Source organism: Nyctereutes procyonoides, unplaced genomic scaffold, assembly GCF_905146905.1.
Source record: "Nyctereutes procyonoides isolate TBG_1078 unplaced genomic scaffold, NYPRO_anot_genome, whole genome shotgun sequence".
NCBI classification, from domain to species: Eukaryota; Metazoa; Chordata; class Mammalia; order Carnivora; family Canidae; genus Nyctereutes; species Nyctereutes procyonoides.
This window is the reverse complement of record NW_026575128.1, coordinates 13628493-13654964: the sequence shown is the minus strand read 5'-3', so window position 1 is coordinate 13654964 and position 26472 is coordinate 13628493. Positions and strand designations below refer to the sequence as shown.

The following is a 26472-nucleotide window of genomic DNA, read 5'->3' as shown; positions in this document are numbered from 1 at the left end:
TCATTTCCCAGAGTTAGGTGTCTCTCATATTTTGCCAACCTCACTGATATATTCACTCTTTCCTCTCCTTTTCCTTTATTCTCTTTCATTAATTTTTATATTCCCCAAATGAATGAGACCATATAATGTTTGTTGTTCTCAGATTGACTTATTTCACTCAACATAATACCCTCCAGTATCATCCACGTCGAAGCAAATGGTGGGTATTTGTCATTTCTAATGGCTAATATTCCTTTGTATACATAGAACACATCTTCTTGATCTATTCATCCTTCGATGGACACCTAGGTTCCTTCCACAGTTTGGCTATAGTGGACACGGCTGCTATAAACATCGGGGTGAAACTGTTCATCGTTTCATTGCGTCTGTATCTTTGGGGTAAATCCCCAGCAGTGCAATTGTGGGTTGTAGGGCAGAACTATTTTCAACTTTTTGAGGAACCTCCACACAATTTTCCAGAGAGACTGCACGAGTGGCTGTACCATTCCCACCAACAGTGCAAGAGGGTTCCCCTTTCTCCACATCCTCTCCAACTGGCATGGTCAACATTGATTAACTAGTAACATCTTTCCCATTCATCTGGGATCCAGACAGCCCAACCAAAGAGCTGTTGAAGGTTCTAACAGGGCAACCTGTACCCTTATGCTTCTAAAGCATGTGACATAGGGCTGTGCCGATTTGTGGCACTCGGTGCAGTCTTACTGATTGACAAACAAATGGAGGAGAAAAACAGGATCACATTGGACCCATTGACCACCATCTCAGAGAGACTAGGTTCAGTTTGAGTTGCCTCATTTTAAAGGGAAATAGGTATTTTTATTCCTGGATGCTTCTTGGTACCATTAACGGGCCACAACACGCTCGCGTTCATGTTTCTTAATTGTTTAGTTGTGTTGGTCTGCCCCATAGAATAAAGGGTAGGATCAGGTCTGTCTCATGACCTGAGACATCTAGACAATGTCCTGCACATAGTAGGTCCTCAAAAACAGTCCAATACATAACAGGGGCCCAACTGAGTAGATTTCTACATAGCATGACAAGCTGATGTTCTCTCTCTCTCTCTCTCTCTCTCTCTCTCTCTCAGGAAAACAGCTTTACAGCATAGAAAGACATCTCTCTGTGAGGGCAGGATAGATTGAGGGTTGATGACAGGAACCTGTGGAAGCAGGTTATCGAACTCACGTAGGTGCAGGAAGAGGGTTGCTTGGGCTTAGAGTGGTAGCTCTGGGACTGGACAGGAGACTAAGACCATGACTGTCTACGAGGGGCTGGAAGAGGACAGGAGGACTTTGCGAGGATCTACCTGGGTAGCCCCTTCTCTCCCGGGCCCAGGGACTTAGAGCCTGGCTGGCACAGTGGGCTCCGGAGGGGCCTGGCATTCACTCACATTTCTGAGGCAGTAGACAGGGAGCCTGGACAAAGTTGGGTCCAGGGTCACCAGTTCCATTATGCCACCCACTCTGGTTTGGACTGTTCCTCGACTTCCTGAACATCTGTGAGCGTGACTTCTCTAAAGTTTGGTACAGCTGGGGGTGACAGCATTCCCAGGAGAGTATAGGGCTTCCTGAGAGCAAAGAGCTCAGGCACCATGTGGGAAGGAGTCCTGGGGCCTACAACTCGAGCTTGGGGAGCTGAGGTCCGTGCATGTCCTATCTATCTGCCAGCCTCTTCTGGGAACCTCTCAGTCTGTGCATGACCTTATCATCTTTCCTCTACAAATCCCATGACACCAAGTGTGTTTAATTTCTTCCTCCCGTGGATTGCTGAGTGGGCACCGACTTACCTTGCCCGACACTTCCCAGACCATTGGTGCTGCCTGAACATGACCCTTCCCTGCCCTTTCCTTCCCTGCTGTGACCTCAGTCAGGCATCCCATCAACTGCACTGCCTGGTCCCCTTGTCCCCTTTTTTACTTAAGCTGCTCAGTGAGAACACAGGGAGAACATAAGAAAGCTATTGGGTGGGGATCTCTGGGTGGCGCAGCGGTTTGGCGCCTGCCTTTGGCCCAGAGCGCGATCCTGGAGACCCGGGATGGAGTCCCACGTCGGGCTCCCGGTGCATGGAGCCTGCTTCTCCCTCTGCCTATGTCTCTGCCTCTCTCTCTCTCTGTGTGACTATCATAAATAAATAAATAAAAAATTAAAAAAAAAAAAGAAAGCTATTGGGTGGTCACAAATTGGAGCTCAGATACATTGTATTTCTGGGTTTGTCCCATTGTTCTTTTTTTTTTTTCTGACCCCGGGGAAGCTTCTTTTCTAATTGTTTTCTTTTTCTGGTTGATCGTTGACTAAGATAAATTATGATACCAATAATGGTTCTAAGAGAGGCGGAATGATAATGAGTTCCCTGAATTGACTCTGGGTTTCTTGAATTGGTGCTTCAAGAGGATTAGTTGGAAAGACACTGATGACTCTAACTGCCAAAGGTAAAGAGGACACTGGTAGCCCTGGGTCTGATGTTGCAGTACACAGGACATCATCAGTGATAATGCTAATCACAGACTTGTTAAAGGGAAGGTTCTGGTCAGTATGTATTTGACGCCTTAAAACATTTTAGTTAAACTAAGGAGCATAAGAAGAGTGACTGGATATCCATGTTGTACTGGGGAGAGTGGGAAAAGGAAAGAGTAATGTGGAGGATTAAAATTCTCAGAATGAGTGTCACATGGGTGGCTCAGTGGTTGAGCGTCTGCCTTCAGCTCAGAGCGTGACCTTGGAGTCCCAAGATCCAGTCACCCATCGGGCTCCCTGCATGGAGCCTGGTTCTCCCCTGTCTATGTCTCTGCCTCTATCTTTGTGAGTATTTCACGAATAAATAAAAATAATCTGAAAAAAAACCCAATTCTCTGACCAAAGAAAGAAATCACTGATTGAAGCTTCTATGTCTGCATTGAAGATCATCCCGACATATAGCCACAGGCTTTAGGTAGGGCTCAGATTTATTAAACAAAACCCAGGGATCATCCTGCCTGTGTATGAACTAAAAGGAAAATGAATTCCATAAGTTACAGCCTGTCATCCTTTACAATGAGAACACTGAGAAATGGGAGCCTGACCATTGAAATAGGAACATATGGGAAGATCCCCATGGAACCGGTGCCATCGAACCCCTCTATGCTACCGAGTCTTTGTAGTCAGTTGGGGATGGTATATCCATTACAGTTATGCATTCCAGATCCAGAGAAATAACCTCAGGGTAGGTTTGGGTATACAGCAGCAGCGAGGTGGCAATAACTTACAGGGTTGAAGGAAGGCTCTCCAGTAGGCTCTATCTGCTTTAAATCAATGTACAATATATGGTTCTTTTCGTCCATAACCAGGGCTCAACCATCCAGGATTCAGGGATGGAAATGGGAATGGCACCACTCATGATTACCTCTATCAATCTGATTACAAAAATTTGGGGGAATTTTTACTGCAACCTTATGCTCCATTGTCCTACTGGTCTTACTTCCAAAGGCAGGAGTGCTTCCACCAGGAGACACAAGAGTGACTACATGAATAAACTTGCTGGCCACATTGGGCTCCTCATGGGTCTGAATCAGGAGGAATGACTGTACTAGACTGATCATGATTACCAACTGGGAAAGTGGCAGTTTCTAGGCAACAAAGGCAACAAAAACAAAGGAGTTACTTGGAGTGAAGAAAGTACTACAGCATCTCTTAGACCTACCATGCCCTGTCATTAAAGGGGAAAATGCCACAGGCCAGTTGAGGAAAGGTTGGTAATGACCCAGAACCCTCAAGAGTGAAGATTTGGGTCATTGTACAAGGCAAGAAAAACCCCCAAAACTGGCTGAGGTGCTTTTAGAGGGCAAATAAACTCTGAAATGGGTAATGGAATAAGGGTGTTTTAAATGCTAATGATGGCTATGTCACAGGTTATAGAAATAGGGAGTGTAATGGTTTCTAGCATTTTCCCCTTATTTGTTATGAGTATGATTATGTACATATGTGCGTCAGATTTTTCCTTCCTTGTCTTATAACCTGCACATGTAAAAAGTGTTACATGTAAAACGTAACATGTAAAACTAGTAAAGTTTGTGTCATAGCATTTAGGTTACAGCGTTTGGGGGAAAAGAGAGAAACCCTCAAAAAACTTGGCCTTTGTTGTTGGGGAGAAGGGACTACACAGCTTCAATCATAGGGAGCTGAGTTGGCAGAAGCATGACTTTATTTTACTTAGTTAGGGAGGAAGTATGGTGTAAGGGAATGTGTGAATGCCAAGTGCACCAAACGTGGACTGACATGTCTTGCTTTATGGGTGCACTTGGATTGGCTGGAGTACCCTTGTTTAATTAAACAAAAGTCTAGATGTTACACTAAAAATTTGATAGTTATGGTTAACATCTGACTCAGTTGAATTGAAGAAAAGACTATTTCCATGATAAATCAGGACGCTTAGCCTTACTGATTAGCCTGATTGATAGCCTTAAGAGTGAATTCTGAGAAGGTGGAAAATGCAAGAGAAGACATTATCCTTTAGAGCATCTACATGCCTTCATTGCTACCCAGTGAGACTCATTTCAGATTTCTGATCTCCTAAAACACAAGATTATCAATTTGTGCTCTTTAAAGGAACTACGATTGTATAACTTGGTTAAGAAGTAAGAGAAAACTTTATAGGAACAGACAAGTAGGCGGCAAGGAACTATGACAGGGAGATAACAGACAGCCTGAAGGACAGGCAAGAAATCACAATTTGCATCGGCAGTCAGAGTGACACCTCGTTAGGAGAATAATAACAGACAAACACGAAGGAATCTTGGAAAAGGTGAGACAGAGAAGCACAGACAGTCTGATGGGCAAGAGCAAGAGAGCAGGAAGGCTGGCAGGTGGACAGAGGGGAAGCAGGAAGTGAGCAGAAGCCAGCAGACAGGAGAGACTGACAGGAAGACAGAATGGGAGGCAGGAGGCCCTCGGGGCTCATCTTTGTCCCCACAAGGGTTAGAGGAGCTTCCTGAGATGCAGGTGGATCCCATTCTTGGACATCAATACAATTCTTGGAGTTGGAACAGGGATCTTGAAGGGATCTGGTGCCAGCTCAAAGCGGAGCAGGGTCAGGGCCACCGCCACCTTCAACTCGTTCATGGCAAAGTGCTGCCCGATGCAGTTCCTGGGTCAGGGAGGGAAAAGCAAGTGAGGAGTGGCCTCAAAGCCCCTGCCAGGAACAGTCCCTTCAGGGCCAGCCTGCATGGGCCCAGCCCTGATCCCTTCCCCTCAGGACACATGCACATCTCTACCCCAAGCCTTGCTTTGTTAACACTCTCCCCTTGACCTCTACCAAAAGCCTAAACTCTTTCAGAATTAGCTCCTCCTCTTACCTCTGCTCTCAGCAGGCCTTAAATCCTGTTACAGAAGCATCAACACTTTGGGACTCAGAGCAAAATCAAGTGATCACTACAACAGTTAATCATTAGGTTCTTTGCTCTCTGCACCAGCCATTTCTAGTTTCACAATGTGGAGCCAGACCAGGGCACCAGAGGGGTTGGGCTGGGCCATACTTCAGGTCCTAACCATATCACATGAGCACACAGGGATCCAGATCCTCATAGAAATGACAAGATAGAGTTGGGTAAGGAAGTCAGGATGGCCAACAGGGAAGCTTCCTGCAGGGGCAGAGCTCTAGGGATGCTCAAGCTGCTGCACCATCTGCCTCTCAGTTTGGGTCCAGACTCCTGCCTTCCCCTCGGCCCCTCATTCAACCAGCTGCTGTCATCTCTAATTCTACTGCAGAAGGGTCCCTGCCTATCATCCCTCAGCTGCCACTTCACCTGGACTTCTCTGTCTCCTCCCTCGGGTCCATCTCCTGATGCCCCACCCTCCCATACTCAGAACCTCCCACGTCTTCCATCACAGGTAAGCATGTCCACATGGCTCATCCTAGCAGCAAAGCCCTCTCTGGGTTGTTTGCACAGTCACCTGTCACCTGTCCAGCTGGTATATCAGTTCACTTACTGCTGAGATTATCCCAGATAATGCCCTCCCTCCACCTCTGTCTGCCAAATGCCCAAGGCTAAGGGCAATGACAGTCTGCCCTCAGCGCCCCCTTCCCCCCCCCCCCACTGGCTGTGCCTCTTCAGTCCTGGACCCTGAATCACATGGTACTTTACTCAAGAGCATGTCACTTTCACATACAGGAGTACTGTGCCAGAAACACGGAACTTCCTACTGTGGGGTCAATTAGTAAATGAGTGAGGGAAAGAAAGAATGAATGGATGATGTGTCTTTTGAGTAGAGGCATCGATTTCTTGACTGCAAATTCCCTGAGGCAAGGACAGTATCCCACCTCATAGCATAGCCTTGGCACAGAGTCAGGCTTAATAATTAGTCTTAGACATTGCATGAGGTTTATTGAATTGAATAGGAAAGCAGAAAGGAATAAACAAAAGTCCCCATTAGTTCTGAGCTAGGAATTGAGCTGTCTACACCTCTCCTGTCTCTACTGGCATCCACATGTCTTGCACCAATGTCTACCAGGAAGGAATCAATCCCAGGGAGTTACCAAATCCTGGAGCCAGTATCTGGAGAATAGTTTGCTTAAGTCCCATTCTAGAGAGTGGATTCACTTAGTTCGAAGGTTGAAAATTTTTGTATTTGCTAAACTGCATTTTATGAATAACTACTTAAAAAGTTTACAGAAGTTACGATTTGTAGGACAATTTCAGCAGCCCAAGAGGATTTCACACAGGAGAATTGTCATGCACCTGAACAGCCATTTCAAGTGTGCTTTCTATTTCATATGCCATTAACTTTCAAATGCCACCTCTCATGTACATATAAAAAACCGTGGATTTTCTAGAAATACTAGAGTCACAAGTTGAATACTTCTGAGGCCCTTAAGAGATCGCAGGAAATTTTCCTCTGTAGGCTTAAATATTTCAGACGTGCAGGCAGCTGAGGTGGAAACTCACGTCCCTAGGCATCGGTGCAGTGTGAGGGTTGAGTGGGGAGAGGGGCTTGTTTAAGAATGTGTGCAAAAGAAATCTTTTGATTCCATCCTGACGTCTAACTGACAACAGTTAAAAACTACACGTGAGAATGTCCAATACTGTAAAGTCATCCTCATAAAGTGAAGAAATCACAAGAATGCTTGAGCCATTGAATAGCCACTGACACTGAATTGTGGCTGGAGACTGAGTGAGACAAATGGGTCAAAGTTTCCATAGCCTGCAGTGATTACCAAATTTCTTTCATACATAGAGACACACACCTCTTTCCCAGCACATCAACATGTCAGGGCATATCTGCAACACCCATGTAAATGTAGGAAGTGACAAACATCAGGAATGTTCCTAGTAAACAGCCCCTCCTCCCATCCCAGTACAAGTGCCTCACCTTGATCCTCCTGAGAAGGGCAGGAAAGCATGGCTGTGTCGAGAGGCATCTGGTGCAAAGCGGGAAGGGTCAAACACCTGCAGAGGAACCCCAGGGCCGGGATAGGTGTGGTCTAGCTTCTCCTTCCTCTCAACCTCAGGACACACCCAGAAATGGAATGGGAGGAAGGATTGACGTGCAGAGATTCCCCCATACCATCCTCCCAAGGCCATCATACCTCTGGGTTTGGCCACACATTCGGGTTGTGGTGAAGAGCATAAAAGGAGAGCAAGACTAAGAATCCTGTGGAGCAAAAGAGAGAAGAATGGTCATACCTGCCTGCGGGGCCAGGTGTTTGCTCACACAGCTTGGCAGCTGCTATGAGAGTCACTTCTCATCACTCTGAGGAAAATTATAGTGTAGCAGGAGAGGTGGGGCAGACATGGCACAGCACATGTGGCCAGATTAGTAGATATCCAGACCAGGGTGAGAAGCAGAAAGAACCGGAGGCTTATGTTAGAGAGCAGCTCAAGGGACAACTCGGGTTTACCAAGTACCATCCATGAGCCCTTGGGGAATATGCATTGACTAATCCATCTCACAACAACCCTCCAAGGAAGGCCCAATCCCCATTGTTCACCTGAGCACCTAAGCCTCAGAGAGGCAGAGCAACTGCCTTAGACCACCCAGCTGGGATGTGGCAGGGTTGGGATTCAGAGCAGAGGTGAGCTAAAAGGTAGACTAGACCATGGCAGGGACCTCAGATGTGGTCACCAGCTGCTCTCTCTGTCAACCTGAGGGCTCCCTGGGAGTGGGCCATCTGAAGAATGAGAGTCGGTTTCCTGATATGCTTGATGCACTCAACCCCGTAAGTGTGGAAGAACTCTGCCTTCCCCAGGGCTCTCCCTCTTTAGCTATCAAATCTTGGGAATTAGAATTGTATGCTATTTCTGAAGCCCCTTCCTGAAGCCAACATCTCTTGTAGAGAATGTGCAATGTACTGAGTCATCACTATTTTTATACAAAATGTTTCTGCATTTATTTGAGAGAGTGAGAGAGTGCATGACCATGGATGTGTCAGAGGGAAAAGCAGCCTCCTCACTGAGCAGGGAGCCCCATCCCAGGATCTCAGGATCATGACCTAAGCCAAGACATATACACCAATGCTGAGCCACTTAGGGCCCGTGAGTCATTATTTTAACTGGCAGGTATATAGTTTCTTGCATTTGTCATCAAGTTGTTGTCCTATAATTACATAAAATCTGGATGATATCCAAAAGGGGTATCAGTGAAGACAGAAATCCCCAGGAGTTGTGTTGCTGGAGTCAGGAATAGGATATATATATAGCTTAAACTCACAAAATGTCAGTGCCATCGATGAGAATAATATAGCGTCATAAAATGATGGAGCCCTTGGAGATTGAATGTTTGTTGTGGATGAGGATAGAAACTTAGGATTCGATTCCTTCTATGTCTAAGAATTGAGATACACTTTTCATGTTATGTGCAGAAAAAAAAAACAGAGCATATTCTCTCTCGGGAACAAAGGGGAACTCCCATTTATTTTATTTTTTAGTACTTTTTTCATTGAAGTACGATTTGCCAACATATAGTATGACACTCAGTGCTCCTCCTGTCAAGTGCCCTCCTCAGTGCCCTTCACCCAGTCACCCCATCCAGCTGCCCACCTCCCCTTCCACTACCCCTTGTTTATTTCCCAGTTATGAGTCTCTCATATTTTCTCTCCCTTTCTAATTCTTCCCTCGCATTTTCCTTCCATTCCCCTATAATCTCTTTCACTATTTCTTATATAACTTTGAATGTGGCCTGATTCTGTTACAAGCATCCTACATCCCAACTACAACCTCGTTCCCACTTACTGTGGAAAAAAATGGGGCCACAGAGCTTCAGAGCTGCCCCAGGACATGTGGATTTCACACCTCCCATGTGTCCCCACTGAGTGCTAACAGAGTGAGAGTAGTGAAGGCCATACCTTTGGGCAAGGAGCGTCCATCAGGGAAGGTGATGGGCTTGCTGAGCTCTCTGCCAACACCTGGAACTGGTGGATAGTGTCGCAATGCCTCTTTGATGCACATGGTGGTGTAGGGCATCTGGTCCAGGTGCTCCCTAAAGAAAGCTGCCTTGAAGTGCGGGATAGGCCCTGGCAACCAGGATGTCCTCTAGTTGAGGATGGAGGGCCCTCCTGTCTCATGAGCACTCACCAGGTGATGGAGGTACCATCCCCCAGAAGGCTCTGGATCTCCTCCCGGCACCTCTGCTGATGCTCGGGGTGTGTGGCCAGAGCATAGAGGATCCAGGAGATGCCACTGGCTGTGGTGTCATGCCCCTCAAACATGAACGTGTCCACTTCTGCACGGAGGTCCTTGTCAGACAAGCCCCTCCCATTCTCCATCTGGGAAGACCCAGAGACAGGGGAGACTGAGTTTGCACCCTTGCTCCCCACCTGTAGGCAAATGCTCAGGCCTCCCCAGCCACACTCACTTTGGCAAAGAGGAGGATGTCCAGGAAGTCCAAGTGCCTCTTGTTCCTGACCTTCTCCAGCTCTCCCTCGTCCTGTAGCTGAGCCTTCCTCAGCTTGATCACTCGGTCTGCCCAAACAGTGTTCCCAGGCGGAGTTGAGAGCTCTGAGTGCCCAGGCATATAGCCAGCCACATAGCCCACCTGCCCTCTGTGCCCCATTCATGGTGCGAGGGGGTTCAGGAGGAGTTTGGCAATGGGTGTGCATGCCAGAGTGAGAGCTCTAGCATCAGGTATTTTCATGTCAGCCCTCCCTTCAACAGCACAGCCCAAAGAGACTCTGCTTGTATGTGACTGGCAGGGGGTCTCATTCAACTTTCACCCATGTTGTAACGCATGTAACTTCCTGCAAACACCGGGTGCCCTAACAGGTGCACCAGGGGAAAATCCCAGTGGGTTTGTCCCAGTTTCTGGAGGGGCACTGAGGGGCAGGCCTCTGCCTGAGGGGTCAGAGCCAATCCTTTTGGGTAGTACCTAATGAAGGAGGGGAGGTTCCCAGAGGGCAGAGTCCAACCTGTGTGTTTATGGGCAATCTGGCGGGCCTTGTGGTTCCTGCGGCCTTCAGAGGTCAGCCAGTAGAAGATGTCTTTCTGGTAGAAAACATTTCTCACCCGGGCAAACACCAGGTTGTTCAGATCTCGAATGGCCTGAATGTAGGCCTGGGAGTTCCTGAAGGGGGATGAGGCAGAAGGGACTAGGTGGAGGGAGGCATCTGAACTGGAGTGGAGTGGGGCTGTGGGTGGAGGTTTCCTCAGGAATTGGTGCAGGTGACCCTAAGCATCTGACATTTCTGTCTTATGCCCCAGAGACCAAGGCATTTATGAGGGACTTGGGCAGCCAGGCTTCTTCCTGAGGCAGGGATCAGGGTCAGTGCCTAATGCAGGTTTGGTAGGGCTGAATTTGACTGTGTCAGACTGGGGCTCTCTGCAGAATGCTGCTCTTTGGGTTGCTCGAACTGCCTCCCGATTAGTCCACACCAGTTGGCAGGAAATAGGACCCTGCTGCTATGCATTTCACTGACCTGTCTGCCTGGTGGTTGCCCTGGTAGCTGAAGGCACACTTCATAATAGTGTCCAAGGTCATCAAGGAGACATGTTCAAAGATCTCCAGATGTGAGTCCTGGGTGAGGAGTTCCTCCCACTTGTCCTGTGTAGAGGGACACATTGATCCTTCTCTATTCCTCTGGAACGTCCAGGGTCACGAGGCTAGGCTCTCTATGCTTCACCACAGATTCTGATGTCGTATCCTCTCTTTCTGAGCAGTTGTGTTTCATCGATTTAGGACCATAGATCCGAATATTTATGATATGTTGAGTATTTTCTCAGAAACTGTTGTTATTTTATTTAGAATGAACTCTTGAGGCTGACTTCAGGATAAGGTATGGCGAAAATCACCTTTTAGCCAACTGGAAACATTGTTGCTCAGGAGATAAAGGGGGAATCTTTTCTGACCTGGGACTGACCTACATAGAGAAATATAAGGTCTCAATTTAGGGAACAAGTGTCCTGGCCAAAAAAATATTAAGGTGCCAGTACACGGGTTCCTAAGAAAGGAGTATTTAGGATGTCAATTCCTCTTGTTCAGCAAATGTCAGCTGAGTACAGTGAGTGAGCAATAGGGTCATGCTCAGGGGTGGTGTTCTGGTGGACCCAACCTTGGGGGTTGAGACCTGGTCTCCATTTCCCTCCATGGAATGGCTAAGATCCATGCAGAAGCCTTCAATCCCACCACAGAACCCACTGAGTGACATCCTGGGATGTCCCTGCTGCCACTGAAGCTGCTACTGCCCAGGCCAGCCAGGGGCAGCTTGTCCTATTGTCCATAGATATTGACTACTCTTCCTTTCCAAGCCAAAGTCATGCAAGTGTGAGGAGAGGAAACCCTGTATCCACCTTGTTTCTTTCTCCTGTGGGCAGTGAACAAAGAGTGGATGAAAGTGGGTGCCTGGGTGCTTTCCTGTGCCTTCTGCCTTCCGGGAGCTGTGTCTCATTGCAGGGTGTAAGTGTATGATTCCAGAGGCCATGCTAATGGATTTCTGAAGAACACAGCTATCTGAGAATGGACTTTGTGAACTGTGCTGTGGGTGTGAGTGTGCAGGTGAGGTAGGGTTCGACTTACCAGCATCACTTGGACAGAGTCAGCCATGAGTCTCACGTAAGGCTTCAGGATGTCATAGTGGAAGGCTGGGGTCAGCATCCGCCGGTGCTGGAACCATGTCTCTCCATTCAGCATGAGCAAACCATACCCTGGACCACAGTGTGTTAGGGGGGTGGGTGGGAAGGGGCCTTCCTTGAGTTATCCAGGGACAATTTGGGAGGAACCCAGGGTGTGAAAAGAAGGGCATCCTTGGCAAAACAGGAATGGCGAGTGCATGTCAAGAAGGGGACTTTCTAAAGCCTGTGGCCAGGAAGTGGTTATGACAGCTGTGAGATGGAGGTATAAACAGAGCAGTGAATAGGTTTTACAAGGATTTCAGTAAAAAGTCAGGCTGAGTTCAATGGTGAGTCCTGAGAAGTAATGTGGGAGAAGCTGAGCTACAGGAGGGCTCCACCACCATTTAGATGGGGTGAGGGTTTTATCAGAAAACGAGCAGGGGCAGGGCAAGATGTTGGTGGAGTAGAATCCCCGAGTCACCTGTCCCGACCAACCTACCTAGATAACCTTCAAATCATCCTGAAATCTACGAATTCGACATGAGATTTAAAGAGAGAATAGATGGAATGCTACAGAGAGAAGCGTTCGGGCTTCTAACACGTACAATTAATTTTTAGGCACTCTGCACTGAGGAAAATGACTAGAAAGAAGAACTCACCAGAAAAGAAAGAATCAGAAACAGTACTCTCTGCCAGAGAGTTACAGAATTTGAATTACAATTCAATGTCAGAAAGCTAATTGAGAAGCACAATTATAAAGCTACTGGTGGCTCTGGAAAAAAACATAAAGGATTCAAGGGACTTCGTGACTGCAGAATTTAGTTCTAATGAGGCTGAAATTAAAAATCAATTAAATGAGATGCAATCTAAACTGGAGGTCCTAAGGGGAAGGTTACTGAGGTAGAAGAATGAGTGAATGACATAGAAGACAAGTGGATGGCAAGGAAAGAAGCTGAAGAAAAAAGAGAAAAACAATTAAAAGGCCATGAAGAAAGTTAAGGGAAATAAATGACAGCCTCAGAAGGAAAAGTCTATGTTTAATTGGGGTTCCAGAGGGTGCCGAAATGGACAGAGGATCAGAAAGTGTATTTGAACAAATCATAGCTGAAAACTTCCCTAACTTGGGGAGGGAAATAGGCATTCAGATCCAGGAGATAGAGAGGTCCTCCCCTAAAATCAATAAAAACCATTCAACACCCCTACATTTAATAGTGAATCTTGCAAATTCCAAAGATAAAGACAAAATCCTTAAGCAGCAAGAGACAAGAGATCCGTAACTTATATGGGGAGAATTATTAGATTAACAGCACACCTCTTCACAGAGGCCTGGCAGGCCAGAAAGGACTGGCAGGATATATTCAGGTTCCTAAATGAGAAGAACATGCAACCAAGAATACTTTATCCAGCAAGGCTCTCATTCAGAATAGAAGGAGAGATAAAGAGCTTCCAAGATAGGCAGAAACTGAAAGAATATGTGACCACCAAGCCAGTCTTACAAGAAATATTAAGGGGGGCCCTGTAAAAGAAAGAGAAAGCCCAAAGAAACAATCTACAAAACAGGGACTAGGTATTATGATGAGACTAAATTCATATGTTTCAATAGTAACTCTACATGTGAATGGGCTAAATGATCCCATCATAAGGCTCAGGGTTTCAGCTGGATAAAAAAGTAAGACCCATCTATTTGCTGTCTACAACAGACTCATTTTAGACCTAAGGGCACCCACAGCCTGAAAACGAAAGATTGGAGGGAGAACCATTTATCATTCAAATGATCCTCAAAAGAAAACAGGGGTAGCAATCCTTATATGAGATAAATTAAAGTTTATCACAAAGACTGTCGTAAGAGATGAAGAGGGACACTATATCATACTTAAAGGGTTTATCCAACAAGACGACCTAACAATCATGACTATTTATACCCTTAATGTGGGAGCTGCCAAGTACATCAATCAATTAATAACCAAAGTTAAGACATACTTAGATAATAATACACTAATACTGGGAGACTTCAACATGGTGCTTTCTGCAAAAGACAGGTTTCTAAGCACAACATCTCCAAAGAAACAAGAGCTTTAAATGATACACTGGACCAGATGGATTTCACAGGTATTTATTTATTTATTTATTTATTTATTTATTTATTTATTTTTTCCGATGCAAACACAAGAGGGTTTATTTACAAGCTCGAGCTTGGGTCCAAGTGTACCTGACACAGCGGAGCAGGGACTTGGACCCCAAGGTGGGTTTCAGCTTAGTTTTAAGGGCTGGTCTAGGGGACCTCTAAAAGGGGTGGAGCAATTCCTCAAGTTCTGTTTACATTTTGATATGGGGCCTTCAAGGGCATTGAGCTCTGTTCTTATTCTAATATGGGGCTTCCTGCCCTTGGCTTAGGCTCTGTTTTTATCCCAGTATGGGGCTTTCTAGGACGTTAAGCTGTAAGCTGTTTTCTTCCTGTAACTGAAGTAAGGTAAAGTTCAGCTCTTATTCACAGGGGCCTGGGATGACTGTACTTGTGCTAACGCTGAACTTAAAGTGGAATGGCCTTAATTTTTTCAGCCTCCACATTTCCCCCTCTCAAAGGAACCTAAGGAAGCACCCAATCATGGGTCCAGGTTGCTCTCAGAGTGAGCCAGGTGGAATGATTAAACCAGGATTCTAACCAACCTTTTTGCTGTTCTCGCTCCCATTTACATTCCAGCAAAGAAGCAACACCCTGCATTTAAGGCAGCACATACCTCCCCCCTTTTGTTGTAAGAAGACTAAGTCTAATCCCCATTTATTTTGAAGGACAACCTCACACTAGGGAGTCTTGGAGGTGGGAAATAAGTGAGAACTCGCACACTTAGCTTTAGGGGATTGTCCTTGTCTGGTTGGCTTTCTAAGGTAACACGGGGAGTGGCACTAGTACTTGGGGCAGATTGGAAATTACATTGTGCATATAGGCCCCAGAGCTCAGGACAGGTAGAGAGGATGAACAGAACATTAAAGGAGACCTTAACTAAATTAGCCCTGGAGACTGGTGGGGACTGGGTGACTCTCCTCCCCTTCGCCATATATAGGGTGAGGAACTCCCCATATAAGATGGGACTGACTCCCTAGAGATCATGTTCAGTCTTCCTCCACCTATTATCCCCAATTTAAAACCCGAGGTGTTTGCTGAATTTGATGATCACCAACTTCTTTTCTCCCTCCAAATATTACGACGAACCCATGAGCAGGTGTGGCCTAAGCTGAGGGCCCTCTATGAGACTGGGCCACCCCTGGACCCCCATCGATATCGGCCAGGTGACTGGGTGTACATGCAGAGATACCAACACCAGACACTTCAACCTCCTTGGAAGGGACCTTACATCGTGATCCTGACCACTCCCACCACTCTCAAGGTCGACGGGATTACTCCCTGGGTCCACTACATCCATGTCTGGCCAGCTGACCCACATGCCGTTCTCAAGGACTTTGTTCCAGAATTTCACAGATATTTACAGAACTTTACATCCAAATGCAACTGAATACACATTCTTCTCAAGTGCACATGGAACTTTCTCCAGAATAGACCACATACTGGGTCACAAATCAGGTCTCAACCGATACCAAAAGATTGAGACTGTCCCTTGCATATTTTCAGGCCATAATGCTTTGAAACTTGAACTCAAATCACAAGAAGAAATTTGGAAGAAACTCAACATGTGGGGTTAAAGAGCATCCTGATAAAAAATGAAAGGGTCGCGATCCCTGAGTGGCGCCGCGGTTTGGCGCCTGCCTTTGGCCCAGGGCGTGATCCTGGAGACCCAGGATCGAATCCCACGTTGGGCTCCCGGTGCATGGAGCCTGCATCTCCCTCTGCCTGTGTCTCTGCCCCCCCCCCTCTCTCTCTCTGTGTGTGTGTGTGACTATCATAAATAAATAAAAATTTAAAAAAAAATGAAAGGGTCAACCAGGAAATTAGAGAATTAGAAAGATTCATGGAAACTAATGAGAATGAAGATACAACCATTCAAAATCTTTGGGATAGAGTAAAAGCAGTCCCAAGAGGGAAATACATCAGAGTATCAGAATCCCTCCAAAAACTGGAAAAAACTCAAATACACAAGCTAACCTTGCATCTAAAGGAACTGGAGAAAGAATAGCAAATAGAACCTAAACCAAGCAGCAGAAGAGAGTTAATAAGGATTGGAGCAGAACTCAATGAAATGGAGACCAGAAGAACTGCAGAACAGATCAACAAAACCAGGAGTTGGTTCTTTGAAAGAATTAAGAAGAGAGAGAAACCATCAGCCAGCCTTATTAAAAACAAAGAGAAAAGACTCAAATGAATAAAATCACAAATAAAAAAGGGGGAATCACCAGCAATACCAAGGAAATACAAACGATTTTATTTTATTTTTTTTAAATATTTTTTTTTAATTTTTTTTAAAATTTATTTATGATAGTCACAGAGAGAGAGAGAGAGAGAGAGAGAGAGAGAGAGAGAGGCAGAGACACAGGCAGAGGGAGAAGCAGGCTCCATGCACCGGGAGCCTGATGTGGGATTCGATCCCGGGTCTCCAGGATCGCGCCCTGGGCCAAAGGCAGGCGCCAAACCGCTGCGCCACCCAGGGATCCCCTACAAACGATTTTAAAAACACATTATGAGCAGCTATACGCCAATAAATTAGGCAATCTAGAAGAAATGGATGCATTTCTGTAAAATCACAAACTACCAAAACTGGAACAGGAAGAAATAGAAAACCTGAACAAGCCGATAACCAGGGAGGAAATTGAAGAAGTCATCAAAAACCTCCCAAGACACAAGAGTCCAGGGCCAGATGGCTTCCCAGGGGAATTCTATCAAACGTTTAAAGAAGAAACTATACCTATTCTACTAAAGCTTCCGAAAGACAGAAAGGGATGGAGTACTTCCAAACTCATTCTATGAGGCCAGCATCACCTTAATTCCAAAACCAGACAAAGACCCCACCAAAAAGGAGAATTATACACCAATATCCCTGATGAATATGGATGCAAAAATTCTCAACAAGATACTAGCCAATAGGATCCAACAATACATTAAGAAGATTATCCATCATGACCAAGTGGGATTTATCCCCGGGATGCAAGGCTGGTTCAACACTCGTAAAACAATCAATGTGATAGATCATATCAACAAGAGAAAAAACAAGAACCATATGATCCTCTCAATAGATGCAGTGAAAGCATTTGACAAAATACAGCATCCGTTCCTGATCAAAACTCTTCAGAGTGTAGGGATAGAGGGAACATTCCTCAGCATCTTAAGCCATCTACGAAAAGCCCACAGCAAATATCATTCTCAATGGGGAAGCACTGGGAGCTTTTCCCCTAAGATCAGGAACACGACAGGGATGTCCACTCTCACCACTGCTATTCAACATAGTACTAGAAGTCCTAGCCTCAGCAATCAGACAACAAAAAGAAATAAAAGGCATTCAAATTGGCAAAGAAGAAGTCAAACTCTCCCTCTTCGCAGATGACATGATGCTGTACATAGAAAACCCAAAAGACTCCACCCCAAGATTGCTAGAACTCATACAGCAATTCAGCAGTGTGGCAGAATACAAAATAAATGCCCAGAAATCTGTGGCAGTTCTATACACTAACAATGAGACTGAAGAAAGAGAAATTAAGGAGTCAATCCCATTTACAATTGCACCCAAAAGCATAAGAAACCTAGGAATAAACCTAACCAAAGAGGTAAAGGATCTATACCCTAAAAACTACAGAACACTTCCGAAAGAGATTGAGGAAGCCACAAAGAGATGGAAAAATATTCCATGCTCATGGATTGGAAGAATTAATATTGTGAAAATTTCAATGCTACCTAGGGCACTTTACACATTTAATGCAATCCCTATCAAAATACCATGGGCTTTCTTCACAGAGTTGGAACAAATTATCTTAAGATTTGTGTGGAATCAGAAAAGACCTCGAATAGCCAGGGGAATATTAAAAAGAAAACCAGAGCCGGGGGCATCACAATGCCAGATGTCAGGTTTTGCTACAAAGCTGTGGTCATCAAGATGGTGTGGTACTGGCACAAAAACAGACACATAGATCAATGGAATAGGATAGAGAATCCAGAAGTTGGCTCTTAACTCTATGGCCAACTAATATTTGACAAAGCAGGAAAGACTATCCACTGGAAAAAGACAGTCTCTTCAATAATGATGCTGGGCACATTGGTCAGCCACATATAGAAGAATGAAACTAGACCACTCTCTTACACCAGACACAAAGATAAACTCAAAATGGATGAAAGATCTAAATGTGAGATAAGAATCCATCAGAATCCTAGAAGAGAACACAGGCAACACCCGTTTTGAACTTGGCCACAGCAACTTCTTGCAAGTTACATCACGAAGGCAAGGGAAACAGAAGCAAAAATGAACTATTGGGACTTCATCAAGAGAAGAAGCTTCTGCACAGCAAAGGATACAGTAAACAAAACTAAAAGACAACCTACAGAATGGGAGAAGATATTTGCAAGATATCAAATAAAGGGCTAGTATCCAAGATCTATAAAGAGCTTATTAAACTCAACAGTAAAGAAACAAGCAATCCAATCATGAAATGAGCAAAAGACATGAACAGAAATCTCACAGAGGAAGACATAGAGATCGCCAACAGCACATGAGAAAATGCTCCACATCACTTGCCATCAGGGAAATACAAATCAAAACCACAACGAGATACCACTTCACGCCAGTAAGAATGGGGAATATTAACAAGATAGGAAACAACAAATGTTGGAGAGGATGTGGAGAAAGGGGAACCCTCTTGCACTGTTGGTGGGAATGTGAACTGGTAGAGCCACTCTGTAAAACTAAATCTGCACTGCAGATTTACCCCAAAGATACAGATGCAGTGAAATGGCAGGACACCTGCACCCCGATGTTTCTAGCAGCAATGTCCACAATAACCAAATTTGCAGGGAGCCTCGGTGTCCATCATAGATGAATGGATAGAGAAGCTGTGGTATATGTACACAATGGAATATTACTCAGCCATTAGAAACGACACCCCCCATTTGCTTCGACGTGGATGGAACTGGAGGGTATTATGCTGAGTGAAGTAAGTCAATCGGAGAACGACAAACATTATATGATCTCATTCATTTGGGGAATATAAAAATTAGTGAAAGGGAATAAAGGGGAAAGGAGAGAAAATGAATGGGAAATGTCAGTGAGGGAGACAGAACATGAGAGACTCCTAACTCTGGGAAATGAACAAGGGGTGGTTGATAGGGAGGTGGGCAGAGGGATGGGGTGACTGGATAACGGGCACTGAGGGGGGCACTTGATGGGATAAGCACTGGGTGTTATGCTATATGTTGGCAAATCTAACTCCAATAAAAGATATACAAAAAAAAAAAAGAAGAAGAAAATGGGGCTTAATTCAGAGTTTAGTGTAGTCACTGTGGTGCTGGTCTCCTCTTGTTATTCTGGGCCAAATGGATGGTTGGTGGCAAACCTAAGCAGAAGGTGGACCACAGTCCTAGTTTAAGGTACTTACCTATCCATGGAGTGATGAATGTGTAGGAACCACCAGCTTTTGGGTCTGAAAGGAGGAAAGGCATGACAGCAAACTGGAGGTGACCAACAAAGTCAGTCTGTCCCCAGGAGACAGCCGTTGTCCACACCTTTACCCTCCAACCCTTGTCGATAATCCTCAGCTGGCAGTTTGTGTCAAGCCACCTCCCACTTCCCTCCTAACCCAGGCTCTTTTTCTTTCCTGATAATCAGTTTGGACTCAGGATGGCAGACTCAGTGTCCCACAGAAGAGCACTATGGAGTATGAAGGTGCATGAAATTTAGCTTTTTTCTTCACTGCCAATAAAAAAAACAGAAGCTAATTGGTTTTTTTACTGGTGGCTCAGCCTTCCCATGACCCAATGGGGGTCCAGCGGTGTTTACCCAAGCCATCATGGTTAGGAAATTGTCTTCAGTTCTAGGAATAATTGAATAACAATACTGTGGTAGGAAGATAGAAACATAGGAGATGTGTCCATTTACTGAAAATACAATGGATAAATACTTATTGATCTATTTCATGTATACCTAGGCAATAAATAAATTCCTGTTTAGAAAAAGGAGAAAGAAACAGAGGAGAAAAGAAGGAAATAAGGAAGGATGGAAGGAAGTGGAAAGAAATGAAGAGAAAAGTAGAGGACTGAGAAAGAAATCAGAGAGATGAGAAATAGGTAATTATTCACAGATGTTTAAGCATTCCAATTGAGTAACTGCATTTGGCCCTCTGCTTGCTTAGGCTGGGAGGATGATACCTCGAGGGTCAAATATTGATGGCTTTGCCAGCAGTCTCCGCTGGAATGTCACAGTGCCCCTAGGAATGTAACCAAGAGGGAAGGGCTACTCCAACAGAGGAGAAGTTTAACTCTCACCTGATCGCCCCAGGATCATCTTCATGTAGTCTGGGTCATAGACTACGAGGCTAACTCTGCTTCCCCATAGCCAACGAGGACTGGCACAAGGGTATTTCTCTGTCCATTTCTGAAGCACTTGCAGCTCCTGACCCGTTTGGAACTGTACCAAAGGAAAGACAAACCAATACAACCTTGGTTCCTCATTAGGTCCCTAGCTTGGAGTGGTGATGGAAGGCAGGATGGCCCTATGGACACAGTTCTGCATATTGGCAGTGATTAGGAGTTTGGAACTGTCTGATGAGCTAGCTCTGATAAGGATCCAGATTCATAGAACTTATGTTCTAGTGGGAGTGGAGGTGGGGGACATCCTTGGCCCATACACTGAGTAGTGTCCTCCAGTCACTTGAGGAGGCTACTCTGTGCTCCCAGGTCATTTCCATCACTGGGACCACCCTTCTCCTTGGATGCAGTGCAGGGACTCCCTAGTGGGAGCCTATATATAAAGAGTCATTTATTTATTCCTGAGAAAACAGAGAGAGAGGCAGAGACACAGGCAGAGAGAAACAGTCCCTATAGGCAGCCTGATGCAGGCCTGAATCCCAGGACCCGGGGATCACAACCTGAGCCAAATGCAGATTCTCAACCACTCAGCCACGCAGGTGCCCCTAGTGGGAGCCTCTTATGTCAAAGTTATGTTACCTCATCCTACAGGATCCCCTCAAGACTATTTTTTCCACGTTTGTTTTTAATCCCTGTCCATTATTTTTTATAATAGATTGTGCTCTTATGTTTGATGGGCTGATATTCATCCTTTGGTAATTTTTTAAATTTTTTTTATTATTTTTTATTTTTTTATTTTTTATTTAATAAATTTATTTTTTATTGGTGTTCAATTTGTCAACATATAGAATAACATCCGGTGCTCATCCCATCAAGTGCCCACCTCAGTGCCCGCCACCCAGTCACCCCCACCGCCTGCCCACCTCCCCTTATACCACCCCTAGTTCGTTTCCCAGAGTTAGGAGTCTTTCATGTTCTGTCTCCCTTTCTGATATTTCCCACTTATTTTTCTCCTTTCTCAAGACTGTTTAGGAGAAGTCTCTGAGGGATCCTGTTTCAGCAGAGTTGCCTGCCTTCTTTCTGATTGCTTACTCTTCAAGCTTCCAGAAACTCCTGCTCCTGAGGAGTGTCAATAGCTCCTCTGGGGTCCCGATGGAGCTAAACGGTGCTCTGCTTGGCTCTTCCTCTTTCTGGGTCACTCTGACCCCCACTGATCTGACAGCCCTCCAGAAAACCTCTTGGGACTTCCATCTCAGCCTGAACTGGGCTGGCCCAAGCTAGGTGAGACTCTGGTAGACAAGTGTGCCCATGGTAACCCTGTAGGCAAATACCCGGTGTCCACTGTGGCCACTCATGCAGGCAATGCTCCATTATAGCTGCTCCCACCTGGCTCCTTCTGGAAGTGGGGCCGCCAAAAATGCCCCAAAGAGAAACCAGGAGAGACAGTGAACAGAAATAAAGGGGCAGCACAGACACTCCATTGTCAGGGGCTATGGGCTGTCCTGGCCTGGAGTCTGCCTGAGGCAGAAGGGACGACCCAGGGTCAGAAAGGACTGGTGGGTCTTGGATTTCGCAGACTGTGAAAGAAGTGCTCCTCTTTCATAATTTTGACCGATTTCAGCCCTAGTTACTGCAGCAAGTTTGCTAACCTACGAACATGTTTGTCCTTCATGAACATTACTATGACCTTCAAGTTTTATAAATTAGAGTGTAACTGTGATCTTTATCTGTGCCAGGCAACATTCAGAGATTAGTAAAACTCCCATGAGGCTATACTCCTCATCATGATCCTCATTTTGCAGATGAGGAATCAGAGGCACAGAGCAAGTTCATTTGAAGTAAGTGGCAGAGCTGGATACAATCTAGATACCTTGGTTCTGAGCCCACATGCTTCCATGTCCCACTTATCACTTGTCATCTGGCCTGAAAGATTAACTTTAACCTAATACATGTGGCAATCTACTCCTGGCTTAGCCAATAACAGAGGTACAGAAAGTCAGATTTGCTAGAGCAGGTAAATTTCGCTGCACTATGTGTTCAGCTGGCTGAAGCTGAGTAACATGAGTTACCTAAGTGAACTTGTCTGCTTACTGACTCCATACCATCCATTGAATGGGAACGGCAGTGGAGGAAATTTTAGTGGTTGTTCAATTGAATCCTAACTCAGAGTTGTGACAAAAGTGCAAATTTCTCAAAATGGACAAAGACGCTGGAAATCATTCAAGCAACAGTTTTTGGGAAGAAAGTGGCTTTTGGCTGTCTCCCAGTGGCTGACATGAAGTTTCTGTCTTTGGCTTCACTTTTTTGTAATTGCTTAGCCGCCTCCTCTGCAACATCTCCTGTTACTTCATTCCACACACCACTAGACAGCCTCTCCTCACGTGCCCTTCCCCGTTGCCGGTGCCCCCTCTATGGGACCAGTACTGACAGAGCTGGAGGGTAGGCACTGTCTCCATGCAACCACTAGCTGCTCCTTCCTCTTCACTACATCGCCTGGTCAGGCATCCCTTGGGGATCAGCTCTGTGGTGGTCACTGTGGTGCTGGAAGGGGGGTGGCATCCTCAGCCCAAGGAGTTCACAGTACCAGGGTTTGGGAAAGAACTGGGATGGAAACTGATTCTGTTAATGGTGCAACTCACTGTCAAAACTCTTTCCCTGCCTCAATCTGGCACCCTCCTCTCATGTGTGCCATCTGCTTGTTGAAGTTTTAGCCCTGAAGTCATCATCTGGAACTTCCCATATTCTTGAGGAAACCTAACCAGTTGGTCCCTGCACCTGACAGACATCACCCCCCCATCTGGCAGGTAAGCCTATTTTCCTGTGACCTCACACCTGATTCCTGTTTACTCTCTCCCTTGCCCATGATTGTACTGCTGTGTGTGTTCCCAGGCCGGCCAGGGCCAGGTCGAGAGGATGGGATAGAATGGCTGGGGTAGGGAAGCATCAGGAAGTGTGTCTGAGAGAAGAGCTCGGGCTGCTCAGCCTGGAGGGGGAAGACTCAAAGGAATAGCCACTGTCTTCAAGGCTCAGGGCTGTACCAGATCCTGGAAATCTCCCTAAGGAAGGAGGGTCAGACTGGCTTGATGGCTCCAGCACAGGCTACTTTTAAGTTGGGGAGTTCCAGGACTGGGGTGAGGAGCCAAGAACTGGCAGGTAAGTTGGGTTTTCCCGAAGCCCATGCCCTGGTCACACAAGAAGCCTCTGTGGGATGGATTTACTGAATGGGATGATGCTCCCAGAGCCCCAGCCTGCCCTGCCCTCCCCTCTCCCCAGTCCAGCCCCTTCCTACCTCCTGCTTGTGCCCAAAGAACCAGTGGGAAGGAGGAGACGGGAACTGCTGGACAGCTTTGAGCAGCCACTGCCTGCGCTGGTAGAGTTGTGCTGCCTTGAGCAGCAGCAGAGCCAGGCCTAGCAGGGAGGCCACCTGCAGGAGCCCAGACACAGTGTCCAGGGGTCTTGTGAGGCTCAGTACAGAGACACTCATGGTTCAGGGGCTGCTGCGTCACTAACTCTCCCTGAGTGTTGCTGAAATCCCCTGAGCACCTGGCCTAGCCAATCAGGGGAGGATGGCCCTGCCCACCTGGAGGGGGAGCAAAGGGTGAGGGCAGAGCTTAGACTGGGATTCCAGAGTTCATTAACTGAGAGGATGCACCTTAACAATCCGTAGGAAGGAAACCTTCTGAACAGACAGTGATAATGCCCAGGCACATTCCCCTTTGCCCTTCTCCCCATTATTCATCAATTATTTCAGGAGCACCTACTTTGTGCCTGGCGGTGAGCTACGTGCCTGGCCACAGTGGCCAGCAAAACAGACATGAAGCGTGACTGCAAAAAATGTACAGCCTAGTATACCAAATGTTCAGGAGGTGTGCTTGGGTTGATGATTATCCCATTTCTGAGAAAAGAACACTTACGGGGAGCAAACATGATGTGGCCAGAGGAAAATAGCCTTTGAGAGGGCCAACAAAGATTAGAATCAGGGGGCCTCCATACTGTCTGCCCCAACTGCCTCTGCACTGTTCCCCACACTTGTCCAGTCCATCATTCACTTGTGTCCTGGGCTGACTGTGTTTGCAGGCAGAGCACTGGCCTCACACTCAGGAGGCCCAGCCTCAGGGTTCACTCAGGACATACGAAGCCAGGCAATCACACTCTCTGTGCCTCAGATTTTCCTTCTGTAATGGGGGTAAGCGTTCCTTTGCCACGTTCCTCCCAGGAATGCTCATTGAGTCAGTCACTGATGCACTCAGCAAATGCTTCCTGAGCTCACGCTCTGGGAGGTCAAGGCAGAAAACTAAGGCAGTACAGGAAAACTTGGTAAAGCCTGTACTGAAACAGTGAATAGTGGGCTGGTACTGGAGAGGGGACTAAGACCATGACTGTCTAAGGGGGGCTGGAAGAGGACAGGAGGACTTTCTGAGGATCTGCCTGGGTAGCCCCTTCTCTCCCGGGCCCAGGGACTTAGGGCCTGGCTGGTACAGTGGGCTCCGGAGGGGCCTGGCATTCACTCACATTTCTGAGGCAGTAGACAGGGAGCCTGGACAAAGTTGTGTCCTGGGCCACCAGTTCCATTATGCCACCCATTCTGGTTTGTACTGTTCCCTGGCTTCCTGAACATCTGTGAGCCTGACTTCTCTAAAGTTTGGTACAGCTGAGGGTGTCAGGATTCCAGGAGAGGGTAGGGCTTCCTGAGAGCAAAGAGCTCAGGCACCATGTGGAAAGGAGTACTGGGGCTTGCGTCGAGCTTGGGGAGCTGAGGTCCATGCATGTTCTATTTATCTGCAAGCCTCCTCTGGGAACTTCCCAGGCTGTGCATGACCTGATCATATTTCCTCTACAAATCCCATGACCCCAAGTGTGTTTAATTTCTTCCTCCCATGGATTGCAGAGTGGGCACTGACCTTCCTTGCCCGACACTTCCCAGACCATTGGTGCTGCCTGAACATGACCCTTCCCTGCCCTTTCCTTCCCTGCTGTGACCTCCCTCAGTCAGGCATCCCATCAACTTGGAATGAGCACTTCCTGGTCCCCTTGTCCCCTTTCTTACTTCAGCTGCTCAGTAAGAACACAGGGAGAACATAAGAAAGCTACTGGGTGGTCAGAAATTGGAGCTCAGATACATTGTACTTCTGGGTCTCTCAGGTTGTTCCTTTCTTTTTTTTTTTTCTTGACCCCAAGGAAGCTTCTTTGCTAATGGTTTTCTTTTTCTGGTAGAACTCTGACTAAGATAAATATTGGTACCAGGAATGGTTCTATGAGAAACAGTTTCCTAATGATTTCCCTGAATTGACTCTGGATTTCTTGAATTGGTGCTTCAAGAGGATTAGTTGGAAAGACACTGATGACTCCAACTCCCAAAGGTAAAGAGGACACTGGTAGCCCAGGGCCTGATGCTGCAATACACAGGACATCACCAGTGATACTGGTAATCAGAGACTTGTTAAAGGGAAGGTTCTGGTCAGTATGTATTTGATGCCTTAAAACATTTTAGTCAAACTAAGGAGCATAAGAAGGTTGACTGGATATCCATGTTGTACTGGAGATAGTGGGAAAAGGAAAGAGTAATGTGGAGGATTAAAATTCTCTGACCAAAAAAGAAATAACTGACCCAAGGGATGACTGGGTGGCTCAGTGGTGGAGTCTACCTTCGGTTCAGGTCGTGATCCTAGTTCAGGTATGGCATCCCACATCAAGCTCCCTGTAAGAAGCTTTCCTCTCCCTCTGCCTATGTCTCTGCCTCTTTCTGTATGTATCTCTCATGAATAAATGAATAAAATCTTTAAAAAGGACAATAAGTGACCTGAGAATCAACATCTGCATTGAAGATCATCCTGACATGTAGCCACAGGCTCAGATTTATTAAACAAAACCCAGGATTACCCTGCCTGTGTATGTACTATCAGGAAAGTGAATTCCATAAGGTACAGCCTGTCATCCTTTACAATGAGGACACTGAAAAATGGGAGCCTGACTATTGGAATAGGGACATATGGGAAGATCCCCATGG

The 26472-nt window shown here is 46.2% G+C and overlaps 1 protein-coding gene across 1 annotated transcript; it reads right to left on the bottom strand.

Moving 5' to 3' along the window:
* Positions 1 to 7: 7 nt before the first annotated feature.
* Positions 8 to 23995, bottom strand: LOC129520757 (cytochrome P450 4A6-like). Its single transcript, XM_055341950.1, has 12 exons — positions 23755 to 23995; positions 20424 to 20565; positions 19538 to 19582; positions 11973 to 12100; positions 10876 to 11000; positions 10369 to 10523; positions 9819 to 9925; positions 9539 to 9729; positions 9310 to 9443; positions 7555 to 7619; positions 7338 to 7414; positions 8 to 5115 (listed from the first exon to the last, which is right to left on the bottom strand). The coding sequence occupies exons 1-12, from the start codon at positions 23947 to 23949 to the stop codon at positions 4947 to 4949; spliced, it is 1533 nt and encodes a 510-aa protein (XP_055197925.1). The 5' UTR covers positions 23950 to 23995; the 3' UTR covers positions 8 to 4946.
* Between the last annotated feature and the right edge of the window lie 2477 nt (positions 23996 to 26472).

Bases quoted from the DNA above. Each gene is read 5' to 3' on its own strand.
- LOC129520757 (XM_055341950.1), bottom strand. From the start codon at position 23,949: ATGAGTGTCTCTGTACTGAGCCTCACAAGACCCCTGGACACTGTGTCT. The intron at 10,524-10,875 runs GTCAGTGAAATG...ATCCCCCTTCAG, and splicing joins GGCAACCACCAGGCAGACAG to GAACTCCCAGGCCTACATTC. The intron at 7,415-7,554 runs GTATGATGGCCT...GTTCCTCTGCAG, and splicing joins ATGTGTGGCCAAACCCAGAG to GTGTTTGACCCTTCCCGCTT.